This window comes from Bubalus bubalis, chromosome 23 (assembly GCF_019923935.1).
Source record: "Bubalus bubalis isolate 160015118507 breed Murrah chromosome 23, NDDB_SH_1, whole genome shotgun sequence".
In the NCBI taxonomy this organism is placed as follows: Eukaryota; Metazoa; Chordata; class Mammalia; order Artiodactyla; family Bovidae; genus Bubalus; species Bubalus bubalis.
In genome coordinates this window covers 34,096,895-34,122,234 of record NC_059179.1, presented here as the reverse complement: position 1 = coordinate 34,122,234, position 25,340 = coordinate 34,096,895, and the positions used below count along the sequence as shown (strand labels likewise).

The window sequence follows — 25,340 nt, the reverse complement described above, 5'->3', positions numbered from 1 at the left end:
TGAATGTGTATATACATGCCTGTGTGCACATTTGTGTATGTGTGTGGTATGTGTATATGTGTATATGTGTGTTGTCTCTGTGTGTATATGGTGGATGTGTGTTTACATGCATGTGTATATACTCGCATATGTGTGTACATGCATATGCGTGCATGCGTGTACACACACGTGTGTGTCTATGTATGTATGCATATATGTGTATACGTGTGCATGTGTGTGTGTGCATGTGTACAGAACAACTGACTGCTGAGACCCCTTTCTCCTCCTTTCCCACCGGGGGAAAAATCAAGTGGACACTCATGTCCCTTCTAGGCCCCAGATCTTACAACCCCCCTGGGGAATGTTGTGGGTTGCATTCTTACTCCCTTTTATTCTCTGGGAGACTTTGCCAATTGAATAAAAAACAGATTCATAGTGCATGTGCTAAAATTAAGAAAAGAAAAAAAGGGATTCTTCAGTTACGGCAATGAAGGTGAAATGATATTTGAGGCTGGTCAACATTTTTCTGTTTTTTTAAATATCACTCTTCGAAAAATAAATGCATAAATAAATATTCACTAAGACAGAATTTCCTGTTTGGTAGGTGTGAATGGAACTTTTAGCAGAATGGAACATCTAGATTCTCTCCTATTCAAAGAATGAACTTTAGCCCTCAATGCTTCCTTATTCCACAAATAACATTTATGGCTTTTTTCCTCTTCCTATTTCCTCCGAATAGTCATGAGCCCTGTGAAAGGTCTCTAGGGAGGCAGGCACCCCCGCCTTCCCCCCGCTGCCTATACTGTGGGAGAAGGGCAGAAAATACAGATTCCTGTGTACTTTGGTCACGTGATTCTGATTCCTTTAGTCAGTGGCTGTAAAGGAGGGTGATTTTGCCCCCTAGGGGATATTTGGTGACATCTGAGGGACTTTTTCTGGTCAAAACTGGGACGGTAAGAATACTGGTGACATCTGGTGGATAGAGACCACCCATCTTGCTCAGCATCCTGACATGAGCTAGACAGGGTGCCCCAACAAGAAACGAACTGGCCCCAAATGCCAGTGGAGCTGCTTACACGAAACTTTGCCATGAGTTTATGTAGTATTCAAGGTAATTTCTCAATAGCCAAGGGAAACGGCATGTAAAGATTTCTCAATTTATGTACTTAAAAATATACATGTTAGTGCTGCATTAAGCAAGCCCAGACAAAGTGCCCTTGACAGGGAACTAAAATTCCCGGGTTCTAAACCTGGCTTTGCTAACCTGCTGAATGATTTCAATAAGTTCACTTCTCTTCTCTGAGCTTCTTTCCTCATCTGTAAAATCAGTGATTTAAATTTCAACTTGTTTAAGTTGCAGATTTCTGGGCTCCATCTTGGATCTCAAACATTATGATATCTGGGTTTGAACCTAAGCCCCGATATTTTCTTTTGTGGTTAGTTCTTCTTATGTTCTCCTTAAGAAATCTTTGCCTATTCCAAAATCATGAATATATGGTTAGATGTCAGTTCTCTTCAAGTTGATTGACGCAGTCAATGCAGTCCCAGCCAAAACTCTGGTGTTCTTCATAAAAATAGACAAACTGATTCTAAAATTGATATGAACATACAGTGATTCTAGAATGGCCAAGAAATCTTGAAGAACAAAATCAAAGGACTTAGGTTACCAGGTTTCTAGGCTCCTCTGTCCATGAAGTTCTCCAGGCAAGAATATTGAAGCTCCCTTCTGCAGAAGGTCTTCCCCATCCAAAGATTGAACCCAGGTCTCCTACATGGCAGGCGGATTCTTTACCATCTGAGCCACCAGGGTGCCTCTTGTAGTTGTTAACTCAGTGTAGTATTGGCACTACTGTAGAATTGACAGCTCAGTGAAAAACAATACAAGGTTAAGAAATAGAGGTGCACATATGTGGTCACTGGAGTTACAACAAGGGCACCACTGCAATTCAGAGTAGCAAGAATCATCTTTAAATAAATGGTACCTGAGTGACTGGACACTTACATAGAAGAAATGGACGTTGATACCTACCTCATACCTATACATAAACATTAATACAAGGTGTGTTACGGATCAAGATGTGAAAGGTGGAATCATAAAGCATAGGAGAACACCTGCATGAATTTGAGGAGCCAGCATTGAACAAGCCCCCTGAGTGTTGCACAGGCTAGTTAGGAACCACTGCTCTCATGTCTGGTGTTTTCTAAGCTGAACACTTGGTACTGTGTGATAAGCTTGTAGAGACATTGTCTTTTTATTTGCGCTGCAAAATAGAGCTTTGCACACAGTAGGTGCTATCCACGTGCCACTTGGCTGGTGGTACAGATGAAGCCGGTGGTGACTCTTGACAGCACAGTGTGGCTTGTTGTACAGTTAGGATGCTCTGCAGTTGAGACGTAGGACCCGCTCCCCCCGCCCCCAATTCCGTTCTGTGTTGTTTGTTACCTTTCTCGTTTCTGATGGAAACATTACTGACGACATCTTCACTGTGCAGATCGGTGGCCAGGAGGATGGTGAACGGTTTAAGTCGGTTTTTCACTGGGACATGAAATCCAAGGATGAGGCCGCAGCACCTAACAGGCAACCACTGGTGGATGAGGTGAGGCGAGAGTTAGAAACAGGTTTGGAAGCAGAGAAAGGGATGACACATTGTGCAGGTGACATGTGCAGTCAGCATTACTTCGAGAGGGAATTGGTTAAGCTTTCTTTTATCCATCTTGTCCTTCCAGCGGTCTACAGAAGACCTCCATGGTCTGTTTCCCACATTTTCACAATACTTGGTATTACCAGACAAAAGTTTTGACAACCTGTATCTTGTTGTTTTCTATTTAAACTTTCCTGATTGAGAGTATAGTTGAGCGTATTTTCACATATGAATGATCTGACTTTCCAGATCGCCAAAGCATGGTTCTACCCAACCTGTCCAGCTTGCTGTACCTTCAGCCCCCTTGGCTCCCTATCTCTTCCCCCCAGTTCCAGTCAAATCCATTTCCTCATGGTCTTTCACACGAAGTCTATCATTGCCCTCATGCTTTTATTCATGGTAGTCCCCACTCTTAGAATTTATTCAACATGTGTGTTTTTATTTTTTGCCTTTTTAAAATCAGCATGCATTTATTGAGTATTATACACCAGGCACTATTCCAGGCTGCTGGAATACATCCGTGCACAAAACAGCGAAAATCTCTGCCTTCATGGAACAGACCTCCTTGAGCAGATGCTTTTTCTTGTCTCTTTGCATCATCTGGTAGCTGACCTCATCCCTGGAGGTCCAGCTCAAATTCCTGTCCAAATCAGGGGCCCTCACATGGAGATTGCTTTCTCAAAACTCTCACTGTATTTATCTTCAATACAGTACATTTAAGCACCAAGCATTTTCTAATTGCTAATTGTTTCATATATTAGTTTTATCTCCCTAGAAAAACCACACATATCTTAAAAGAAGAATTTTGTCTTCTTTTTTTTCTTTTTTGATTGTCTTTTCCTAGTGCTAATTGCTTAATCTAGCGCTTGGCACACAACAGGTAGCAGATTTTTGAAGCTTGGCTGAATAATGCTGATTAAGCTCAGATAGGTGGCTTGTCCACAGCAACTCCCCGCTGCCCCATCTCGGTGCAATAATGTGCAAAAAAATGTTAAGTTACATTTGGAACTCTGCTATGATATCAGTCAATCTCTGAAAGTTTTGGTTATTTAGGAGATGAGGTTATTTTCTAGTTTGGAAAAAATGAACATTCTGGCTAGCTGAGACCTGCCATGTATCAGGAGGAGTTTATCGTTTTTAGAGAATTTCTGTCTTTTCTATCTTACGTGGACGGTGTGGGTGAGCGTTGCTGGGAGGGTGGGATAGGTAGGGTGATCTTACCAAGCAAGTGTGTGGGCTGTGTGTTTGTATGCACTTATGTTTCCCCTCTCCAGAGAGCCTATTGGAGTGGATACAGGGAAGGGGACGCCTGGTGCCCAGGAGCTCTTCCAGACCCTGAAATCGTAAGGATGGTGGAGGCACGAAAGTCACTGGGTGAGGTAAGGGGCCTAGAAAATTACTTTAGCAGTTAGCTTGAATGTTCATTAAGATTGTGATAGAATACTGGCCCTCCCCCAAACATTCCCATGTCCTAGTCCCTGGAACCTGTGAATATGCTACTATGCATGGCCAAAGGTATGATGAAGGTAGGGATTTTTTTAACTGAAGTATAGCTGATTTGCTTCCCAGGTAGCTCAGTGGTAAAGAATCCACCTGTCAATGCAGGAGAGGCTGGAGACAAGGGAGACACGGATTTGATCCTTGGGTTGGGAAGATCCCCTGGAGGAGGAAATGGCAGCCCACTGCAGTATTCTGGCCTGGAAAATCCCATGGACAGAGGAGCCTGGTGGGCTACAGTCCATCAGGTTGCAAAGAGTTGGACACGACTGAACAATGGAACAAACGTACATATATTTGATTTACAGTGTTGTGTTAGTTTCTGACGTACAGCAGAGTGATTCAGTTATGTGTATACATACATAGGTGCATATATTCTTTTTCATGTTCTTTTCCATTATAATTAAATACAAGATAATGAATATAGTTCCCTGTGCTATCCAGTGGGCCTTGTTGTTTATTTTATACATAGTAGTTTGTATCTGCTAAACTCAAGCTCCTAATTAAGGTAAGGATCTTGAGATAGGAAGATTATCCTGGATCATTAACATGGACCAAATGTGATCATAAGGGTACTTATAAGGAGGGAGGCAAGAGAGTCAGAGTCAGAGAAAAGATGATGTGACAACAGAAACAGAGGTCAAAACTGTTTAGGGCTGTAAACTAAGAACTGTGGACAGCCTCTTGAAGCTGGAAAAGGCAAAGAAATGGATTTCCTACCGGAGCCTTCAGAATCAGCCCCGATGCCCTATTTTAGATTTTGGACCTGTCGCACCATAAAAGAGATCTTAGTAGGTTTTCATCTTAGGAAAGACAATTTTACCCCAGGTTATGGAATTCCTTAATGATTTGCATGCTGTATTCTCTAGTCCTCTCCCTAAACCCAGGGCACCTGTCCTTTGAAGAAACCACTTTGGAAAATATTGTTAGTCTTGAGTAACTTTTCTTTAGCACGTGGAAAGAAAGCAACTGAAGCATAGTTGCTAAGGTGCTGTGTTTTGTTAGGAAAGCAGACTAGCAGAGATATTCAAAAGTAAGCAGGAGAAAAGAACAGATATTTCACTCCCAGTGCTGTAGAAATGTGTCTGGTGGTGGTTTAGTCGTTAAGTCGTGTCCAACTCTGCGACCCTATGGACTGTAGAGCCTGCCATGGACTGCGGGCCCATGGACTGAGGAGCCTGCCAGGCTTCTCAGTCCATAAGGACTTTCCAGGCAAGAATACTGGAGTGGGTTGCCATTTCCTTCTCCAGGGGATCTTCCTGACCCAGGGATCTAACGTAGGTGCCCTGCACTACAGGCAGATTCTTTACCGACTGAGCTACCAGGGAAGCCCAGAACTGTGTCTAGTGGATTAGTTGCAGAAAGGTCTCCTGTGGAATAATTGCTGCATTATCTTACAAGCCTTTGAGTCAAGGGGCCTTCCTTGGGTTGTGCCAGGTTCCACAGAGTTTAATATAAATATTGAAGGGGAACCTCTTTGACCTAGGAAATACGATTTCTTCAGCCTTGAAGGTGTTAATTTAAATCACCAAGTGAATAATTTTCAAATTTATTCCAGGAGACCAAAATATTTTCCTAGTACCATACACATCCAGTTGCATCAGTTCTGATGATGCTTGCGATTGCAGTTTTATTCATTCTCATTGGAGATCCTGTTGGTTCTCATGCTGACATTGGTCTCACCAACAGGAGTATCCAGAAGACTATGAGCAACAGAGAGGAAAAGGGAGTTTTCCAGCCATGATCACACCTGCTTATCAAAGGGCCAAGATCGCCAACCAGCTGGCCAGCCAAGTGAGTGTCTTACTGCTAACTCACCGTTGATTACACTAATTTTTGTCATTAGTGAATCCCTGGGATTCAGGTAAAATCCAACAGGAGAGTTCTTTGGGAGCAGTAGGTACCCTGAGTACGATATTATGAAGAAGACTGTGTTCTTATCTTTTCTATATCAGTCATTCTCTATGCCTGTGCTTCCTCTATCAATGGAGAGAAGACCATGTCACTCACCCCGAAACTGAACCAAATAATATTTCGAGGTTAAGCATCAAGAACACTGATTTTTATTAAGAGGATGGCAGATCCTACTGAAGAACAGCATAGCTGGTTGATTTAGAGCTCAGATTCTGGAGCCAGCTATCTTGGGATTCGAATCCTGGCTCTCTTGCTTCGTATCTGTGGGACCCTGCACGAATTACTTAACCTCTCTGTTCCCCAGCTGCTCATCTGTAAAATGGGGCAAATCATAGTCCTGCCTCATGTGATTGTTATGGAGACAAATTAATATTTGTTCAAGTTTAGCAGTTCCTGACACTCTCTTGGACTGAACACATGTGTGTGTTTTTGGAGAGGAGCGATAAAGCAGGCCAGAAAGACTAGCCATATGTTTGCCTTGAGTGTTGCCCAGTGTGTAGCTTCAGGACAGCTGCAGGGAGAGGTCCTACAAAGGCTGCTGGGTGTGACCTTGACTCCGTGCTGTCTCTTCGCCAGGTGGAGTACAAGAGAGGGCATGATGAGCGCATCTCCAGGTTCAGCACGGTGGCGGATACCCCTGAGCTGCTCCGGGCCAAGGCTGGTGGACAGCTTCAAAGTGATGTAAGAAATGATAAGAAATGATAGAAGCCAGGACTTCCCCAGTGGTCTAGTGGTTGGGACTCCCTGCTTCCACTGAAGGGGGGCCTGGGTTCAATCCCTGGTCTGGGAACTAGGATCTCCCATACCATTTGTGTGTTAGTCAGTCAGTCACGTCTGACTCTTTGTGATCCCACGGATTGCTACCCGCCAGGCTCCTCTGTCCATGGAATTTCCCCAGGCAAGAATCCTGGGGTGGGTTGCCATTCCCTTCGCCAGAGGATCTTCCTGACCCAGGGATTGAACCTGGGTCTCCCACATTGCAGGCAGATTCTTTACTGTTTGAGCCACCAGGGAAGTCTGTGGAGTCCCATGCCATGTGGAGTAGCCAAAAAGAAAAGAAAGCAATGATGGTGGCCAGACACTGTGATTCTTCTTTAAGGTTCCCCACTCTTTCCTAACGTGGAGAAGGGTGGTCAGGTCAGATTCAGCAGCTAGCACAGACCATGTGAGCACTCCTCCTTAGAAAACTCAGACGGTAAAGTGTCTGCCTACAATGCGGGAGACACAGGTTCAATCCCTGGGTCGGGAAGATCCTCTGGAGAAGGAAATGGCAACCCACTCCTGGACTCTTGCCTGGAAAATCCCGTGGACGGAGGAACGCGGTAGGCTACAGTCCATGGGGTTGCAAAGAGTTGGACACGACTGAACGACTTCACTCACTTCACTTCACTTCAGTAACAAACCAGATATTTCTGATTAAGCTGAAAGAATTCTCTCCTTGTCACTGCAAATTACAGAATAGAACTTCCAAAGAATTTGTACCATTTGCCTTTTCGATTCCAGTTGCTCCACAGCATAATAAGACTGAAAACTTAGTGTTGTTCTGATTGGGAAGCTTAAGCACGAATCCAGGTTCAGCTTAACGAGTGGCTTCTGCTTGCCTTGGTTGGCCTGCAGCAGGTACTCACAAGTACGTGTTGAATTCTGCCTTGAGCATCTCCGTGTATCAGACACTGCGCTGGGTGTTGGGAATAAATGGTAAATAAGGGTCTATCAAGCGCTAAACCTACTACGTTGCCTAAGAGATCTGATGGGAGATGTGCAGGTGTTATGGGAGCCCTTAGAGGGGCTTCTCACTCAGATTGCCCGGTAGATGGTGGGAATGTGGTATGTGATTCAAAATATTTCTTTTTCCAGGTGAGATACACAGAGGCCTATGAACAGCAGAGAGGGAAAGGCAGTTTTCCTGCTATGATCACACCTGCTTATCAGATAGCCAAAAGAGCCAACGAGCTGGCAAGTGATGTAAGTGTCCCAGGCTATGTTGTCACAGGAGGGGAGGAGTCAGGAAGTTACTCAGACCTGGCAAGTCCAACTTCCTGCCTTCTTTTGTGTGCACTGTGGATCCAAGAAGGAACTTTCCTTCAGAGTTTTCAGTCAGTTTTACTAGAACAATGATCAGGCACTTTTATGTCTAAGACACATTCCCTAGACTCGAGCAGAAAAAGAACATTCCGTAGACATTCATTTTGACTCTTCTGACCCATGTGCATAAGAGGCTAAATTTACCAGGTGTATCCTTCTCTCCCCTCCAAATAGGTGAGATACCATCAACAATATCAAAGAGAAATGAAGGGAATGGCTGGCCCTGCTGCTGGAGCTGAGGGCCCGTTGCCAAAGGAATACATGGACCAGTATGGCCAGGTATGTGATAAAGTGACTTCCTGGGAGACTACCCTTTTGGATGGTCAGGTCTCAGTTTGGCAACCCTCTAGCCCATGACACACCCCGTGACAGTTTAATCAGGGGTTGGGCTGTCGTTTATATTTGCCCTATTTATGGAAAGTAGATTTCAAAGCCAGAAAATAGCAGGCAAACAATTACACAGGTTTCAACTTGACTCACTTAGGAAAACAAATTCTAAGTACTTTATCTTTCTTTTTTTTTAAAAAAAAAAACTAAAGGACCTATATCAGCATGGTGTGTTTTCTAGGAATAAAGCATCCTCATCTATTCATTGAAGAAAAATCCTGAGGACTCAGACTGGCTGTGTTTAGCCTGTCGCTGCATAGTAGCACCAAAGGGATCAATGTGTGTCTTGAAAAATATTTCGCTGAGTAGCAGGATTCTTTTTCTTAGAAAGTGAATTTCTTATCTAAGTTGCCAGATAAAGCAATATGCCAGAGGGGAAAAAAAGCATATTGCTTTATGCCTTTTTTTCTCAATTTCATTCTTCAGTGAACTACATCTTGACAAGATGTAAAAAGATTGAGTGACAGTTACAAGCTAATTTCATTTGCACATCCCTCTGTATTTTCTGGTACTAGACAGCTATTGTAAGGGGGAAATGGAACATTATGTTTTCATGGTTGTAAGTAAAGAATGTTGGAAGACCAAATATGTGTACTGGAAGAGTACATTCAATTGGCTTTAGTTGATATTTTTTTTCTTAATTAGACAGTTGTCTAAATTTTCTGGCACTGAGTAGACTTTACAACACATGTGACTTATTTGACATATATAATTTATAAAAGGAAGCAAATAACTGATTTCTCTTCTTCAGAAAACTGAGTTGCTTATCAGTTCAGTTCAGTTGCTCAGTCGTGTCCAACTCTTTGCGACCCCATGAACCGCAGCACGCCAGGCCTCCCTGTCCATCACCAACTCCCGGAGTTTACTCAAACTCATGTCCATTGAGTCCGTGATGCCATCCAACCATGTCATCCTCTGTTGTCCCCTTCTCCTCCTGCCTTCAATCTTTCCTGACCATTGTGGGGTATATTCATGTGAAACTTTGAATGAATATAAAGATAGGTTTTGGTCCCTTTGCAAAATGTCTATCTGAGCACAAATGTCCGATTTTGAATTTATAAGGCAATTTTATTAAATTCCACAGTAATTGTTAGTCAAATGGTCTCTAGTGCTTAAAGCTCAATGAAGATATTTTTTATAATTGTATTTATTTATTTATTTTTGGCTGTGCTGCGTGTTTGTTGCTGTGCAGGCTCTTCTCTAGTTTCGGCAAGTGGGAGCTGCTCTCTAGTTGCGTGAGGCTTCTCCTTGCAGTAGTCTCCCTGGTTGTGGAGAGCAGGCTCTAGGGCATGCAGCTTCAGTAGCTGTGGCATGTGGCTGCTGCTAAGTCACTTCAGTCGTGTCCGACTCTGTGCGACCCCATAGACGGCAGCCCACCAGGCTCCCCCGTCCCTGGGATTCTCCAGGCAAGAACACTGGAGTGGGTTGCCATTTCCTTCTCCAGTGCAGGAAAGTGAAAAGTGAGGGTGAAGTCGCTCAGTCGTATCTGACTCTTAGCGACCCCATGGACTGCAGCCCACCAGGCTCCTCCATCCATGGGATTTCCCAGGCAAGAGTACTGGAGTGGGGTGCCATTGCCTTGTCCATTCGTCATGTGGACTCTAGAGCAAAGGCTCAATAGTCGTAATGCATGGGCTTACTTGCTTTGTGGCATGTGGGATCTTCCTGAATCAGGGATTGAACTCAGGTCTCCTGCATTGACAGGCAGATTCCTTACCACTGAGCCCCCAGGGAAACCCCAAAATATGTTTTTATTGGTTTTATGTTGTAAATATGTTGCTCAGATGCTCTGGACAACTTTTCAAAGTCAGTTTTAAAAATACTTGGTTTCCGTATTCAGCAGAAAATATTTTGTTCTATATTTGGGCCATCCTATCTACCACTGTTATTACACACATATAATTTCTTATGTGTATCTAGGCCTTTCTATACACAGTGATGAAATGTAACTTCCTAGTGCCAGAATGGAGCCTTGATTATTAGGGCATTTTGCTTGAAGTTTCCAGTCTTGATAATGGGCTTCCCAGGTGGCTCTACTGGTAAAGAATTCATCTGCCAGTGCAGGAGATATAAGAGACGCGGGTTCAATCCCTGGGTTGGGAAGATCCCTTGGAGTAGGAAATGGCACCCCAGTCCAGTGAACTTGCCTGGAAAATTCCATGGGCAGGGGAGCCTGGTGGGCTACAGTCCATGGGGCTGCAAAGTGTCGGATATGACTGAGCGACTGAGCACACGGCATACGGAATCGTGATAATAACAGATACAAGAATCAAAGTGGGTCTGGTTTGATAGCACCACCAGCAGCTGTTGGTCAAGAGGACTCCATCCCCTGTGGCATTTCACTGATTTACGTGACACGTCAGGGTGAGATCAGGGGGTAGTGAGAGAGAAACAGGCAGTCAGATGAACTATAAATATCTGTAATGCCTAAATGACAAAGCAATTCATTCTTTTTAATGCATATTTTTTAGGTTAATGGACTTTACCATGTAATCTATTATTTGTCATCTTCCCAATAGGATTAAGTGTCTCAAAAAGATTTACATACTAAAAAAAAAAAAGATTTACATGCACAACATATATTCATATAAACAGAGACGTTAAAATAAAGCTGCAAACCAACTCCAAATCATAAAGCAGAAAGGGCAAAAGGAGGCTACCAAAGAATTTGAGTCTTTGTTATTATTATTTTTTTAGCTTAACTTTTTTCACTTACTTCATGTGGCCCAGAACCTTCTGGCAACCAACCAAAAAGGAGCTCTTAGGCTAAGCAGTTGTCATTACTGGGTAGAAAGGAACCCTGGGCATTCTAATTTGACCCAACTGTTTCATATAAGAGAGTAGTGTGCCAGACTCTGAACCGTGTTGCTGGAGCCGGGCAGCCCCACTGTGGAGGAGGCCAGAGTGAGATGGAGTCATGAGCCCGAGGGGACACACTCAGGGTTGTTTCAGATCTGTGGGAGCACAGATAAGGAAGCAGCCGCTTCTGCCTGGGGCAGGCCCGGGAGTGAGGGAGGAGCTCCCCGGGGAGAAGGTAGCATCTGATGGACTTTTGAAGTACATCCGGTTCCTGATTGCCAGGGAAGGTGTACACCAGTGACGTGGGGCTTCCCAGGTGGCACCAGTGGTAAAGATCCTGCCTGCTAATGAAGGAGACCTAAGAGCCTTGCATTCGATCCTGGGTTGGGAAGATCCCATCGAGGCAGGCATGGCAACCCACTCCAATACTCTTGCCTGGAGAATCCCATGGACAGAGGAGCCTGGTGGGCTAAGTCCGTAGGGTCGCAAAGAGTTAGACGTGACTGAAGCGACTTAGCACGTGAGGACAGTTCCATGAGAAGGAAGGTACTCCTTTATGGGAGTGGCTGGGTGATGTGGTGGGGAGGAAGGAAGAAATCAAGACTCAGATTGTAATACTTAGTTTGAAATGTACATTTGGTCCCAGTTGAGATCATCTTATGGAAATCTGAAATCTTTTCCTCCCAATATCAAAAATTTAAATCGTTATGTAACCTTCCTTTATTGGTAAATGAAATGAATCCATCACTGAGGGAGGCAGTTTGTGGGATATCAGCGCCTCTCTGCATAGATCTGCCAACAGGTCCGAGAACAGTAGCATTCAAGACCCTTGGAAGACAGAGGGACTTTCCTGGTGTCTTTTAAGAAATGATTACTCCACGGGCCTAGGAGACTCATACAGTGTCTTAACTTATCTGATGGAAACGATGAGGCCAATGATAATCACTTCCGTTTACTTAGTGCTGACCCTAGTAAGTGTGCTGGACAATAGTAGGTGGGTCTGCCTCTGAGTCCACCAGCTCAATAACCACATGTGCTGAGGGTTCAGTGTGGACTGGCCTCCATGGGAACAGGAGATGTAAGAAAAAGAGATATAGAAGAGATCATTGCTAATCCCCTCCCCATTCCAGGGGTAGAGCATTACTGATTAAAGTTTTTTAAAATTCACTAATTATTTGGCTGCACTGAGTCTTTGTTGCTGCTCAAGGGCTTTCTGTGTTGGCAGTGAGCGGCAGGGGCTGCTCTCTAGCTGTTGTGCGTGAGCTCCTCGTTGTGGTGGCTTCTCTTATTGCAGAGACAGGCTCTGGTGCACTCGGGCTTCGGTAGTTGCTGCACTCAGCCTCAGTAGTTGTGACACACAGGCTTAGTTGCCCCCGCAACATGTGGGAGCCTACGTCCCAGGCCAGGAAGAGAACCCGTGTCTCCAGATTCTTAATTGCTAGACCACCAGGGAAGTCCCCTGATTAAAATTTTTGATTGACCCAGCAGGGTTACTCAGAAGAGTATGGCGAGCACAGAGGAAAGGGCAGCTTCCCGGCCATGATCACCCCAGCTTATCAGAACGCCAAGAAAGCCAACGAACTCGCTAGTGATGTAAGTACCTCATTGGGACAACCCACAGAGCCACAGAAGCAGAGGAAAAATTAGACTCTGGAGACTGTGCTTCCTGAAACCTACACCCAGTTGAATTTTTCAGAGCTGAGTCAAAGCACAATGTTAACCTTCAATTCCTATCCACATTTCTGATGTCTGCTTTTTGGGTTCATACTGTTAGGTCACATTTGTCTGCTTTAAAGGAGATTGACATGGACAAACCACATAACTTGCTTGAGGTCAGCTGAAGCAAGGTCAGATACCAGTCTAGCCAGATCAGGTGGAGTTAGGAGAGTCTTTGCAAAATAACCCACTTTAGAAATTGAGCACTCAAGAGGAATAGCTGATTAAAATAAATAGTATGATTATCAAATTGGCTGTAACCCAGTTGATAAAATAATTTTTATTTGCAGAATGTTAGCCAGTTGGCCATCCTTGAAAGATAAGCTATTGTTACACTTGGTAAAGTCATTACACTTGGTAAAGCAACACGCACACTGCAGATCTTTCACCAACTTGAACTTGATCAATCATCAGAGGCCCAGCATTCATCTCATACCCCCTTTGCCCTTCTCCTTTACTTTGTTCCTACTCAGTTATCACCCATTTCCCTAGAAAAGTGCACTTTGGCCTGAGAGGGGAAATAAAGGACACATTCATCACTCGAGACTGGATGAGAAATGGTCGTTAAAACCAAAGGCAGAATGGGTTTTTGGATGATACTTCTAGGTATGATCATTGTGAGACCTTCCTTAATGTAGAGCTAGAATGTAAAGTGTAAAAAATGTGAAAGGGGGCAGTAATATTTTAATCTAAAAGGGAGTGAGCGGTTTAGGGACTTAGTGGAGGAAAAACCCATGTGCTTTCTTTTTTTCCTCCAGAAAATTGTATTAAATAAATGTTGACATGAAATGTGGAGTAGATGTGGAGTAACTTCTCTCCTGGAGAATGAAACAACAACTCTGGTTGTTCTTCGTGTGCTTCTTTCAGATAAAATACAGGCAGGACTTCAATAAGATGAAGGGCGCTGCACATTATCATTCCCTCCCAGCCCAGGACAACTTGGTTCTGAAGCGGGCTCAGAGCGTGAACAAGCTCGTGAGTGAGGTGTGTACGGGGACGGTCCCATCTGTGTCCTGTCACTTCCTTTGATTCCGACAGACAGTGAAGGGGTGACCCCAGAAGGAAACATTCTGTCTTAACGCCACATGAACTACACACGTGTTACCAGTTTCCCAAGAATGAATAGGTAGTCAAAAGCAATTCATAACAGAGCATAGAACCAAACTAATTAAATCTTTCTCTGATGGTTCAGAAGTTTCCTCCTGAAATTCTCACAGGGCTGTGGATAGTCCAGAGTTCCCAGTAGTAGATTTCTAGTTGCCAGAATTTGGATGAACCAACCTTTATAACCATATGTCATTCTCATAGAGTGGACATCAAAGATGAGGGGTGTTTTGAACATGGAACCTCCCTCATTCTCTTATTTTTGTAGTCAGGTTTCCAAGAAGCTCTGTGTGCTGTATGAATTCCCCTTGCCTTAGAGGCAGACCTGGCTGCCAGAGACTGTGTTTTGTTTGGCCTGCCAAGGGGTTAGGATTTTTAGAATTGCCAGGGCGGTTTGCAAGGGAATATCCCCTCTAGTTCCCCATATCCTTTTTATTGTTCTTGAGTTTCTTAAAGCAGCTTCTTCTCTGTTTGCACCACCTATCAGGACCCTGAAGGCATTTGAGTTGTCAGCCTCTTGCCAGGCTATGCATAGGACTCATCTAGCAAGTTGTCTGCAACTCAAAAAAGGATATGCAAATATCCTAAAAGATTTTTCTTCTCTTCCCTGTCAGTCCTTTATTCCAAAAAGTGCCTTAGCCTGTGATGCTGCTCAGAATCACAAGAGTGTACATTTCCTGGGCATCATCAGAAACTTCAGATACTTAGAAATAGTGGATAGATGCCAAGCCCACAGAACCTGCATTTAAAGAAAAAATTGTATATTTGGCTGTGCCAGGTCTTAGTTGCTGCACATGGGCTCTGGTTCCCTGACCAGGGATCGAACCCAAGCCCCTTGCCTGGAACGTAGAGGCTTAGCCATGGGACCACCGTGGAAGTCCAGAACCTGCAGTTTAAACAAATTATCCATATGATTCTTATGCTCTAGGCCAGAGGTCAGCAAACTATGATCTGAGTAACAAATCTGTCCCACAGCCTGTTTTTAGAAATGAAGTCTTATTGAAATACATCGTGTATCTGCTTTTGAACGATATGGGCAGAATAGATAGAGAGATGGTACATCGTGCAGGGCTTCCCAGGTGGCACACAGGGTCGCAAAGAGTTGGACATGACTGAAGTGACTCAGTGCACACATACATACACACATAGACACACACACACATCCTACCAAGACTCAAATGTTTACTCTCTGCTCATTTGCAGAAAAGGTTCGCTGAATCTTGTGTTTTGACTCATGGAACATTAGATCTAGGTGGGCTCTTTGCAGTCTTTTGTCCCTGGCTTTGTCATAGACCTGGAAAAGTCAAGTGTCTTGTTCTGGTTCCGATAGACTTCTAGGGGCAGAACTAGAACCAGACCCAGGAATAACACCGTTACCATTTTGGCCTTTTTCTACGTGAAAGTGAAAGTGTTAATTGCTCATTTGTGTCCAACTCTTTTTGACTCCATGGGCTGTAGCTCACCAGGCTCCCCCATTCATGGGATTTTCCAGGCAAGAATATTGGAGTGGGTTGCCATTTCCTTCTCCAGGGATCTTTTCGACCCAGGGGTCGAACCCAGGTCTTTTGCATTACAGGCAGACTCTTTACCATCTGAGCCACCAGGGAAACCCTTTTCTATGTGAATATACTATAAACAAATATATGAATATAAAAACATTTTTTATAGAGTTAGAATTCAACTGTGTGTACAGTTTTATGTGCATTTCTTCATCTTATATCATATTATAAGCATTATGATGCATCCTGCAAACTTTAAGAGGCATATTCCCACCAAATGTTTTATAAGGTATGATAATAAATTGTATTTCCTTTGGAAAGCATCACAAGGGAACCTTCCATTTCTTTTTGCCCTTATGCTTCTCTAGTAAGACAAACCAGCCCTGCCTCTATTAATGGTAACTAGCCTTCAGCTGCCTTCTCCAATTACCTGGAATGACTTGGAGTCTATTTAATAATGACCTCACATCTTACATACAACGACCCAGAGGAGCTCAACTAGCCATTTAAAATTAGAAGGCACTCTTGTGTTTATGTGTGGTCTCATTTATTATGCTCTTTTGTAAAGTAACTTTTTTGGTTAAATTCTACTGAAGTATATATACAGAGAAGTGCATATATCTTAAGGGTTCAATGGGAAGAATTTCCACAAGTGGACTCATCTTTGTAATAAGCAATCAGATCAAAAAACAGAACATGACCGGAAGTCCTGACATCCCCCCAGATACCTGTTCTCAGAAGTGGGTTGATTTCTAAGACTATTTTGCCATTTTTTTTGAGCTGTATAAGAATCTTAAAAAGCATTTACTCTTAAAAGGGACTATATATTTTTTAATATTCAGAACCAAACTGATTGTTTGCTTATTAACTATTTGAAAGGAAAACATGTATTGTTGACCTACAGTAGCCTATGCCTGGTATTTTAAAATCTTCGGCTGAAAGTTTTCTAAAAATATCCTAAGTTGAGCCCTGGTGACATTTTCAAGAGTGACTTCGGGTTTGGTTCTCCTGTGCATCTGGTGTTTTGGTTTCCAAGGTGGAGTATAAGAAGGATCTGGAAAGTAGTAAAGGTCATAGTATCAACTACTGTGAAACGCCTCAATTCAGGAATGTGTGCAAGATTTCACAATTCACCAGTGATGTGAGTTTTTAATACCTAAGCCTTTGTTTGGCCTTTTTATTTTAATGACCTGAATTTCTTGGTCTCCTAAGAGACCATGTACGTGAATGCATCTGGATGTCTTGGAGAAGCATGGCTTCTTAGGCACAGATACTATGAGCGTTGATAGAGATTGCCTGCTGGGGTGGTCCATGGAGTGTTAGATCCCCAGCATGCACTTGACCCTGCATCCTCAGGGCTGCGTCTGCCCTCTTGCCTCCTTCAAGTAAAACAGTATCCAGATCCTAGGGCAAATGCTGGTGAGGAAGCCTAGCTGAGCATGCAGCGTTCCCTCTCAACTTGACTTTGTGCTTCTTAAATTAGTACATAATCTCAGTTATCCTGCACGGTCACCAGGTGTTATTTCCCCATCTTACAGCTGAGCAGATGTATGTTGGCATGGCATTTGCAAATTTGGAAATTCTCAAAGTCTGGGGATGTATCCTTGAGAACATCAAAGACTGGTTTATATGATTATACTTCTACTTAGTTGCTTATCGTAGTAAAATCTGAAATCACGTGGGACTTTGTAAGGCTTAGTAAGGAATTTTTTTTTTTTTTTTTTTTTTTGCATACATGCCATAGTTGAGCACACCAGCTTTGGAGCTGACAGGCCTGGTTCCATAACTGGCTAAGTGGCCGACTTTGGGCAAGTTGTTTAAGTTCATGGAGCCATTTGCCTGTCTGTAAAATGGGGATGATAATAAATCCTTCCTGCTCATAGAGTGTTTGTGAAGATTAACTGAGATAAGTAGAACTATATCTGACGTAGAGTCATAGTATTCTGTTAAAATTCTCTCAGTGCCTGGAAACTCAATGGCCTCCCAAGGTAGGTGATTTTAATGTAGCTTTATTAGAAAGTACTCAGATTTTTCTATTTATGACTTCTTGTCTTCTTGTTTTGTTCTTTGTAAGCTGCATTTGGGACATAATATAGTTACTTAACATGGTCGCGGTAATAACCAGTGTGTCATGTAAAAGGTGCAGAATTTGGCAAAGCCCAGGTTTGATTCTTCATGTATCTAGAAGGAGGGGTAATAGCACGCAGTGCAGGGCTTGGGGCATGGGGTTGCATGCAGCCCCTGTGTGATCAGTGCTTGTCCTTGGAAAGCTCCACATTCATGTGATGGGTTTTCACGCTGGAAAAATCTGGCATGTTTACAACTGAAAATGTTAAAAAAAAATCAGGTCTGTTTTGTGCTGTCTATGCATCAGATCCTGTGTTTGCTTGTAGGCTTGTTTTATCCCAACTTCTTGAATTCTAATTTTTTTTTAGGTTTGTCTTATTTTTAATTCGCTGACCCACTGAATACATAAATAGGCTCTATTTAATCATTTATATGTTGGATTTAGTGCATTAAGATGAGTCATTTGTCTTCCACGAGTTGGGGAGAGAATGCTTTTGTTGAAGGTTTTGTGTTCCCATGTAGAATAAATATAAAGAAAACTACCAGAACCGCATGAGAGGCCGCTATGAAGGAGTCGGGATGGACAAACGGATGCTCCATGCTCTGAAAGTTGGAAGCCTGGCAAGCAATGTGAGTCCTGTTGTGAAGGGCCTGCATGTCCTTGGGGTCTATTGGGGTGGAGGGAGAAAGGCCACGAGGAATTCAGCCAATTCTTTCCCAACCTCCCCTTTTAAAAACTCAGTGTTTTGTTGTGTAAAGACTGACCTCAAAGAGTTTCTAAATGTTAATCAATACAACCAACGCTAGGTAAAAAATCCTTGGAAATTTTCAAAAGCTTCCATGTATTAATCTCAGCTTTCTCTGCTTTGAAGAGTACTTAGATGTATTGTAATTGATCCAGTGTAACAAAAACTTTCAGTTTCTGAGAGATAAAGAGAAATGGATGAGCGTGATTCTCATTTGAAATGCTTCAGATTTCCAAAGTGTTTATGATTTATTTGAAATTGGTTGGTTGGTTGGCTGATTTATTCATTTGTTCCATCTTAATGTTCATTGTAGATTTCCTGTGTCCAGGCACTGCTCAATACAGTGGGATAACAAGATAGATCAGGTCCCTCTTTTTGCTAAAGCATGTGATCTATTATCTCTGTCTTTGTCCATTCAGTTTCAGTTCAGTCACTCAGTCGTATCCAACTCTTTGCGACCCCATGAATCGCAGCACGCCAGGCCTCCCTGTCCACCACCAACTCCCGGAGTTCACTCAGACTCATGGCCATCGAGTCGGTGATGCCATCCAGCCATCTCATCCTCTTTCATCCCCTCTCCTCCTGCCCCCAATCCCTCCCGGCATCAGGGTCTTTTCCAATGAGTCAACTCTTGCATGAGGTGGCCAAAGTACTGGAGTTTCAGCTTCAGCATCATTCCTTCCAATGAACACCCAGGACTGATCTCCTTTAGAATGGACTAGTTGCATCTCCTTGCAGTCCAAGGGACTCTCAAGAGTCTTCTCCAACACCACAGTTCAAAAGCATCAATTCTTCGGCACTCAGCTTTCTTCACAGTCCAACTCTCACATCCATACATGACCACTGGAAAATCATAGCCTTGACTAGACGACCTTTGTTGGCAAAGTAATATCTCTGCTTTTAATATGCTGTCTAGGTTGGTCATAACTTTCCTTCATTCAGTTTACACGTTTGCAAATGCCAGAGTGTACATCTTGGAAGTAAAGGACACTAAGAAGAAGCTGATCTCGTTATTAAAACATACACATGTCAAGTTTCATCTGCCTGAGAAAGTCAAATTTGACCTTTAGAAAAAAATTTCAAGTACTCTGAAGACTCTTGAATTTTCATTTATTTTCTGGGCATTAGCCAAGAAGCTCTTTTATTGTATACTTGTATGCAAATGCTTCTTCTTTAACAAAAAAATCTACAAGGGACTCCATGATTAATAAGAAAGATAAAATAAATGTGCTACAGATAAAGTTAGCTAATTTTGGGTTAATTAAGAAGAAGAATTCAAATTAATTAAAGGCAAAAGTGTGAATGTAATTTAATTTTCCTTGGAGGTGATGAAACTGAATTAATTTTGTTTCTGGTTATTTAAAGAATATTTTTATGACATTCAAACAAGGTCACAAGAAAGTGGGGGCTAATTTCTCTTTTTTTGGTCTTTATTTTGTGTTTCAGATCGCCTACAAGGCTGATTACAAACACGATATTGTTGACTATAACTACCCGGCCACTCTTACCCCCTCCTATCAAACAACGGTGAAACTGGCCCCCCTGAAAGACGTGAGTCCTTCCCCAGTAGGCCTGTATTCCTCATTGCTTCCCTCCAATGGAGTGACTCTTAGCGAGACAGAGAGAAACAGGATACAGCAGTTCTTAGGAGATACAAGGGACTGAGAAGAAGTAACTCTTTTCTAACAGGACATACATGTCTGCAAACTCTTGGATTTCCAACATAAGACAGAGACAACCCTGGTTTCATCTTGGAAACCTCTTAGAATTTGGGAACTATATCTGCTGCTGGGTACATTTAAAGTAATTATTTGCTAGCAGTGATGAGGTTTATTTTTTTTTTAAGTTTTATATTTGAGGACCAGAGGAAGTAAACTGAAATAGCTATAAGTTGAGAGGAAATGGCAGCATTGCTTTATTATTTTCTCCAGGAGCACTTAATTATTTTCCCCAGGAGAAATATGTGTGTAATTTTTAAATTTAATTTTATATAATATTAAATAAAATAATTTAAGATTAAGTAAAATAACTTAATTTTATTATGTAATATTACAGCAGTGATTTGATTTATTTATAGTTTGGTTTATCTCCAATGAAATATGTATAATTAATTAATTTCATTGTTTTCTAATTACAAGAATTTTACTACATGTTGATTACAGAAAATTTAGAAAATACAGAAACGTACAAGGGAAACAGTAGAAGTTATCTGCTGTTTTTAAAAGTACATAAGGTGGTTTAGAACTGAGTTGTCAGTTCACATTTGTCAGTGAGAGTCATGGACTCTTCAGTCAATCATGGACTTCCCTGGTGGTCCAATGTTTAAGACTTCACCTTCCAATGCAGGAGATGAGGTTTGGATCCCTGGTCAGGAAGCTAAGATCCTACATGCCTCATGGCCAAAAAACCAAAACATAAAACAGAAACTATATTGTAACAAATTCAATAAAGACTTTAAAAAGGGTACACATCAAAAAAAAATCTTAAAAAAATAATTTAGTATATTATTCAACTTGTGCCCATTGAGTGCTCAGGGCTACTTTCCTTCACATTCTTCTGGAGTCAGCACAGCTCCAGCAGTTGACTTGGTCTGTGCTGTTGGTAGATGGGTCTTTGCAGCTGTTTCCCTTTTGCTCCGAGTACGAGCAGTGTCAAGTTCAGCTGGGCATCTCCAGCATCTAACATAGATACAGGACAACAAAGGCCAGTCAGTGGCAAATGACAGCCTGATGGATGAAAGGGACTTTTCAGATGTGTGATAAAGCAGGGCATGGGAAGTAGAATATAAAGAGCCCCCATTTTGCTTCTCCCTTTCCCAGAAAGTTTGGTTGACTTACTCATTTCACCTTAATGAAATTCAAGTTTAAACTTGGCTACCAAAGCCAGGTTTCTTTTTTTGGCTGCATACATTACCTGAGTAACTTGAGGAATCAGGAGCATCTCATAAAATCTGAGTGAGTTCTTTCACAGTGGGCTTCTGAGTGAGTTCTTTCTTTGAGTGGGCTTCCATAGTAGCTCAGTCAATAAAGAATCCACCTGCAATGCAGGAGGCCGGGGCTCAATCCCTGGGTGAGGAAGATCCCCTGGAGAAGGAAGTGGCAACCCACTCCAGTATTCTTGCTTGGAAAACCCCATGGACAGAGGAGCCTGGCGGGCTGCAGTCCATGGGGTTGCATAGAGTCGGACATGACTGAGCAACTAACACTTTCACTTTCACAGTAGAATTCTAGAAATAATGCTTAGTAACAAATGAAATGAGAGAGGGTCCTACAACTATTATATAGGGTCCTATAACAGCAGTCCTGTTATAACATGACTTGCTATTACATTTGCCTATATAAGGCAGTGGATCAAACCAGGCACCTGAAATAGAGTCAGCTCAACCTGGAGAAGTCTGAGAGATGAATTAAACTAGACTGGATTAGAAATATTAATTGGAAGCAGAGGTAGATTCTGCACTGGCAGCCCATGAGCCAGATCCAGGTTGCAGAGGTATTTGGTGTGGCCACACAGTGTTAAGAAAAATTATTTTTGAAACGATATGTAGAAATTGTGAGTTCACACAGGAACTGTGGCCCTAGTTCCTACATGGCAGCAGTTGATGGGGACTGAGTGGCCACTTCTTCTATCACCTTAAACTGGTTTACTTTTTTCATTTTCCTGGCTCCTGTGTGAAAATTTTTACCGCCCTTAATGTAGGACTTTAGTTTTCAGGAAGTTTGGGAATCCATTTATATTTGTGGTCTCTCTTTCTGTCTGGTAGTCTTAAAGTTGGTCAGGTAGCCCTGAAATTAAATAAACAAGCATGAGTCCTTAATTAGAGAACATTCCTTTCAGATGGATTTTAAAAACAGTAATAGCATTAAAATGAGACTCTGCCCTCAGCAAAGGGACCTTTCAGAAAGTAGACTGAAGCATTGACCAAGCATCTGTGATGTTGCAAAGATATAATTAATCATGGAGAGTGTTAATTATGTCCTGCAGAGGAAAGTAATTGTGCTCTGCAACATACTTAATGCAGAATTATCAGGAAGGAATGTGCCACTTAAAAAACACAGTTTTGTGACATTTTACCATGCATAATTCTGAATTCTATTAGACTCTAATATGAGACGATAATTTTCCCTCTGACTTAGTGCGTTAGGAAGCTACTATAGTGTAATCTCATTAATATTTGACATTGAAATGACTTCATATTTCCTAGTTTTTCTACATACCCCAGGTCCAAAACTCAGAATCTGCAAAAACTTTTCTCCTTGAATTGTTAACTATATAGAATGAAACAATGCTGTCCCTTTTCTCCAAATCCCAACAAAAGATTCTGTGGTCTAGTATCTGGAACACTCTGTTCTTAGATCTTGTTCTAGAAGCTAATTTATAAGTCTTTTTGATTTTTGTTTGTTTTCTAATTTGTCATAATACATTTCCTTCTCTAAGCAGAGATAGCTCTGGTTATAGGGAACCCCTGACTCATCTATAAGATAATAGGTAACAGTTCCAAGCACACCAGCATTGGCAAAACCACAGCAATAGTATGCAGTCTGGGAGCCACTTTGGGAGGCCAACTGCTGGGATTTGAACCCCAGCTCTGATACCAGGGACTTTCCTCGTGGCTCAGACAGTAAAGGATCTTCCTGCAATGCTGGAGACCGGGATTCAACCCCTGGGTGGGGAAGATCCCCCAGGAGAAGGGAATGGCTATCCACTCTAGTATTTTTGCCTGGAGAATTCCATGAACAGAGGAGCCTGGTGGGCTACCGTTCATGGCATCTCAAAGAGTCGGACATGACTGAGTGACTAACACTTACCGTCTGACACCAGCTGGTGACCTTGAGCAAGTCACTTCAGGGCTCTGTGCCTCAGTTCACATGTTGTGAGGTGGGGATAACAGTGCTCCCCACAGGGTGGTTGGGAAGATTCAGTGTGTAAATAAATGTAAAGCACTTGCAGTAGTGGCAGGCACATAGGAGGTGCTCTTTTTTTAGTTGTAATTATTGTTTAGCTCCTGTTGAAATAGGCAAGAATGGAGTGAGTCCAAGGAAGAGATGCCATCTCAAGCTTTTCACTGGGTCTGTTTCCCTTGGGTCAGTGTGTTTTAAAATACTGAACTGTTTCTCAGCATTTAAAATTGTAAGAATTTATATAATAATATGGGTTTCTGGTTTCTTTGGGATAACTGGACTGTCTGGCCACTCTGAGTCCCATTTGATCAAGATCACCATCTCTCAGAGCTGACCGGTAGCTCTGCCATTTGCCACAGTCCCCACCACTCCTCATTACTCCCCCACAATGAGGCCAAGCACTGAGCCAAGACGAGTGCCATCCAGCTAGTGGTCTGTGACTCACAGGGGTGAGCTGTCACCCAGGGAGGTGGCAGCAGGAGGTGACAGCAGGTGGGTAGGATGACAAAGACATCAGACTCTGGTTTAGACAGGATATAGTAGAAAAGTGCAAGGTTGCCCCTGTGAGGGCAGAGCCCCCTGCTATGGGATCATGGTCAGAGGCAGTAGGTGGAGTGTGGACAGAGACGTAAGAGCTAGTGGGAGGCTAGAAAGTGGGGTGTGGAGGCCTAAAGAAGCTGCCATACTGTACAGGATCCTGGGTGGGGCCCTGGGCTTTGGGCAATTAAACAGAGGCATGAAGATTATGTGTGAGATGTTTGATGGTAATCTGACTGCTACTAACAGATCCAGAACCTAATTGACTAAAGGGCTTAGCCTGGAGATGGTAGGTTTTAAAATTCCTTTCTCTGATTAGCGAAGTGGATGATCACCCTTTCTTCCATTCCCTGGCCATTCAGTTGAACTCTTTTTATGAGCCGCCTGTTCAGTCACTCACTCTTCAGGGGACTGTTTCTCCATCTGTGGGCTTGGAGTGTCTGTTGGTCTCCAATTGGAATCTTCGGGTTTTTCTTTGGTCATTTGAGAATCACGGCTGGGGGGAGGGAGCTAAGGAAATCTTAAAGCAAAGTACAGGTGACACCTTGTACCTTTCTGCATCCAGGTCAACTACAGGCAAAGCATCGACAAGCTGAAGTACAGCTCTGTGACCAACACTCCTCAGATTGTTCAAGCCAAAATCAATGCCCAGCAACTGAGTCATGTAAGTGACACCCTCTCCACCCGGCTAGTTGTGGGGGACTTGCAGTTGCTTTGCAGGGTTCTGGATATCTGGTTCCCCAAAGATTTGACTTCCATTGATGGTGTCATATGTCCTGTTACAACCATGAGATGGCTCTTTTTAAAAGTTACTATTTTTAATATTTATTTATGTTTGGCTGCGCTGGGTCTTCCTTGCACTGTGCATGCAGCTTTTCTATAGCTGCGGCAGTCAGGGGCTCCTCTCTAGATGTGGTGCTTGGGCTTCTCATTGTGGTAGCTTTTCTAGTTTCGGAGCATGGACTCTAGAGTAGTTGTGATATGCCAGCTTAGTTGGTCTGCAGCATGTGGGATCCTCCCAGACCAGGGATCAAACCCATGTCCGCTGCTTTGACAGGTGGATTCTTAATCACTGGACCCCTAGGAGAGTCCAGAAATCACTCTGTTTGATTTAAACTTTATTTTATAAATTTAAAATGCATTCAGAAGTAGAAAGGACAGCATAATGAACCCCCAGGCAGCCGTCACTCAGCTTCAGTGAATTAACTCGTAGCCAGTCTTGCTTCAGTATGCACATCCACTGCCCACCTCCATATTATTTTGAAGGAAATCCTAGGTATTGTATAATTTAATCTACAGATATTTTAGTATGAATCTCTAAAATGTAAAAATAATTTTAAACATATTTATACAATTTTGATATAGCACACCAAAAAAACCAACAAAAATTCTTAACATCACCAATGTCCAGGTGGGATTCAGCATTCCAGTTGTCTCATAGGGTTATTTTTTTTTTCACAGTTTGTC

General features: G+C 42.7%; 1 protein-coding gene across 1 annotated transcript in view; it reads left to right on the top strand.

Moving 5' to 3' along the window:
* Positions 1–25,340, top strand: part of LOC102396100 (nebulin related anchoring protein) — a gene marked incomplete in the record, with an annotated part of 59,214 nt that overhangs the window by 3,034 nt on the left and 30,840 nt on the right. The window contains 12 exon segments of the mRNA XM_045164126.1: positions 2,472–2,576; positions 3,896–4,000; positions 5,808–5,912; positions 6,609–6,713; positions 7,890–7,997; positions 8,292–8,396; positions 12,792–12,896; positions 13,887–14,003; positions 16,659–16,763; positions 18,212–18,319; positions 19,882–19,986; positions 24,439–24,537. Coding sequence (XP_045020061.1) covers positions 2,472–2,576; positions 3,896–4,000; positions 5,808–5,912; positions 6,609–6,713; positions 7,890–7,997; positions 8,292–8,396; positions 12,792–12,896; positions 13,887–14,003; positions 16,659–16,763; positions 18,212–18,319; positions 19,882–19,986; positions 24,439–24,537 — 1,272 coding nt within the window.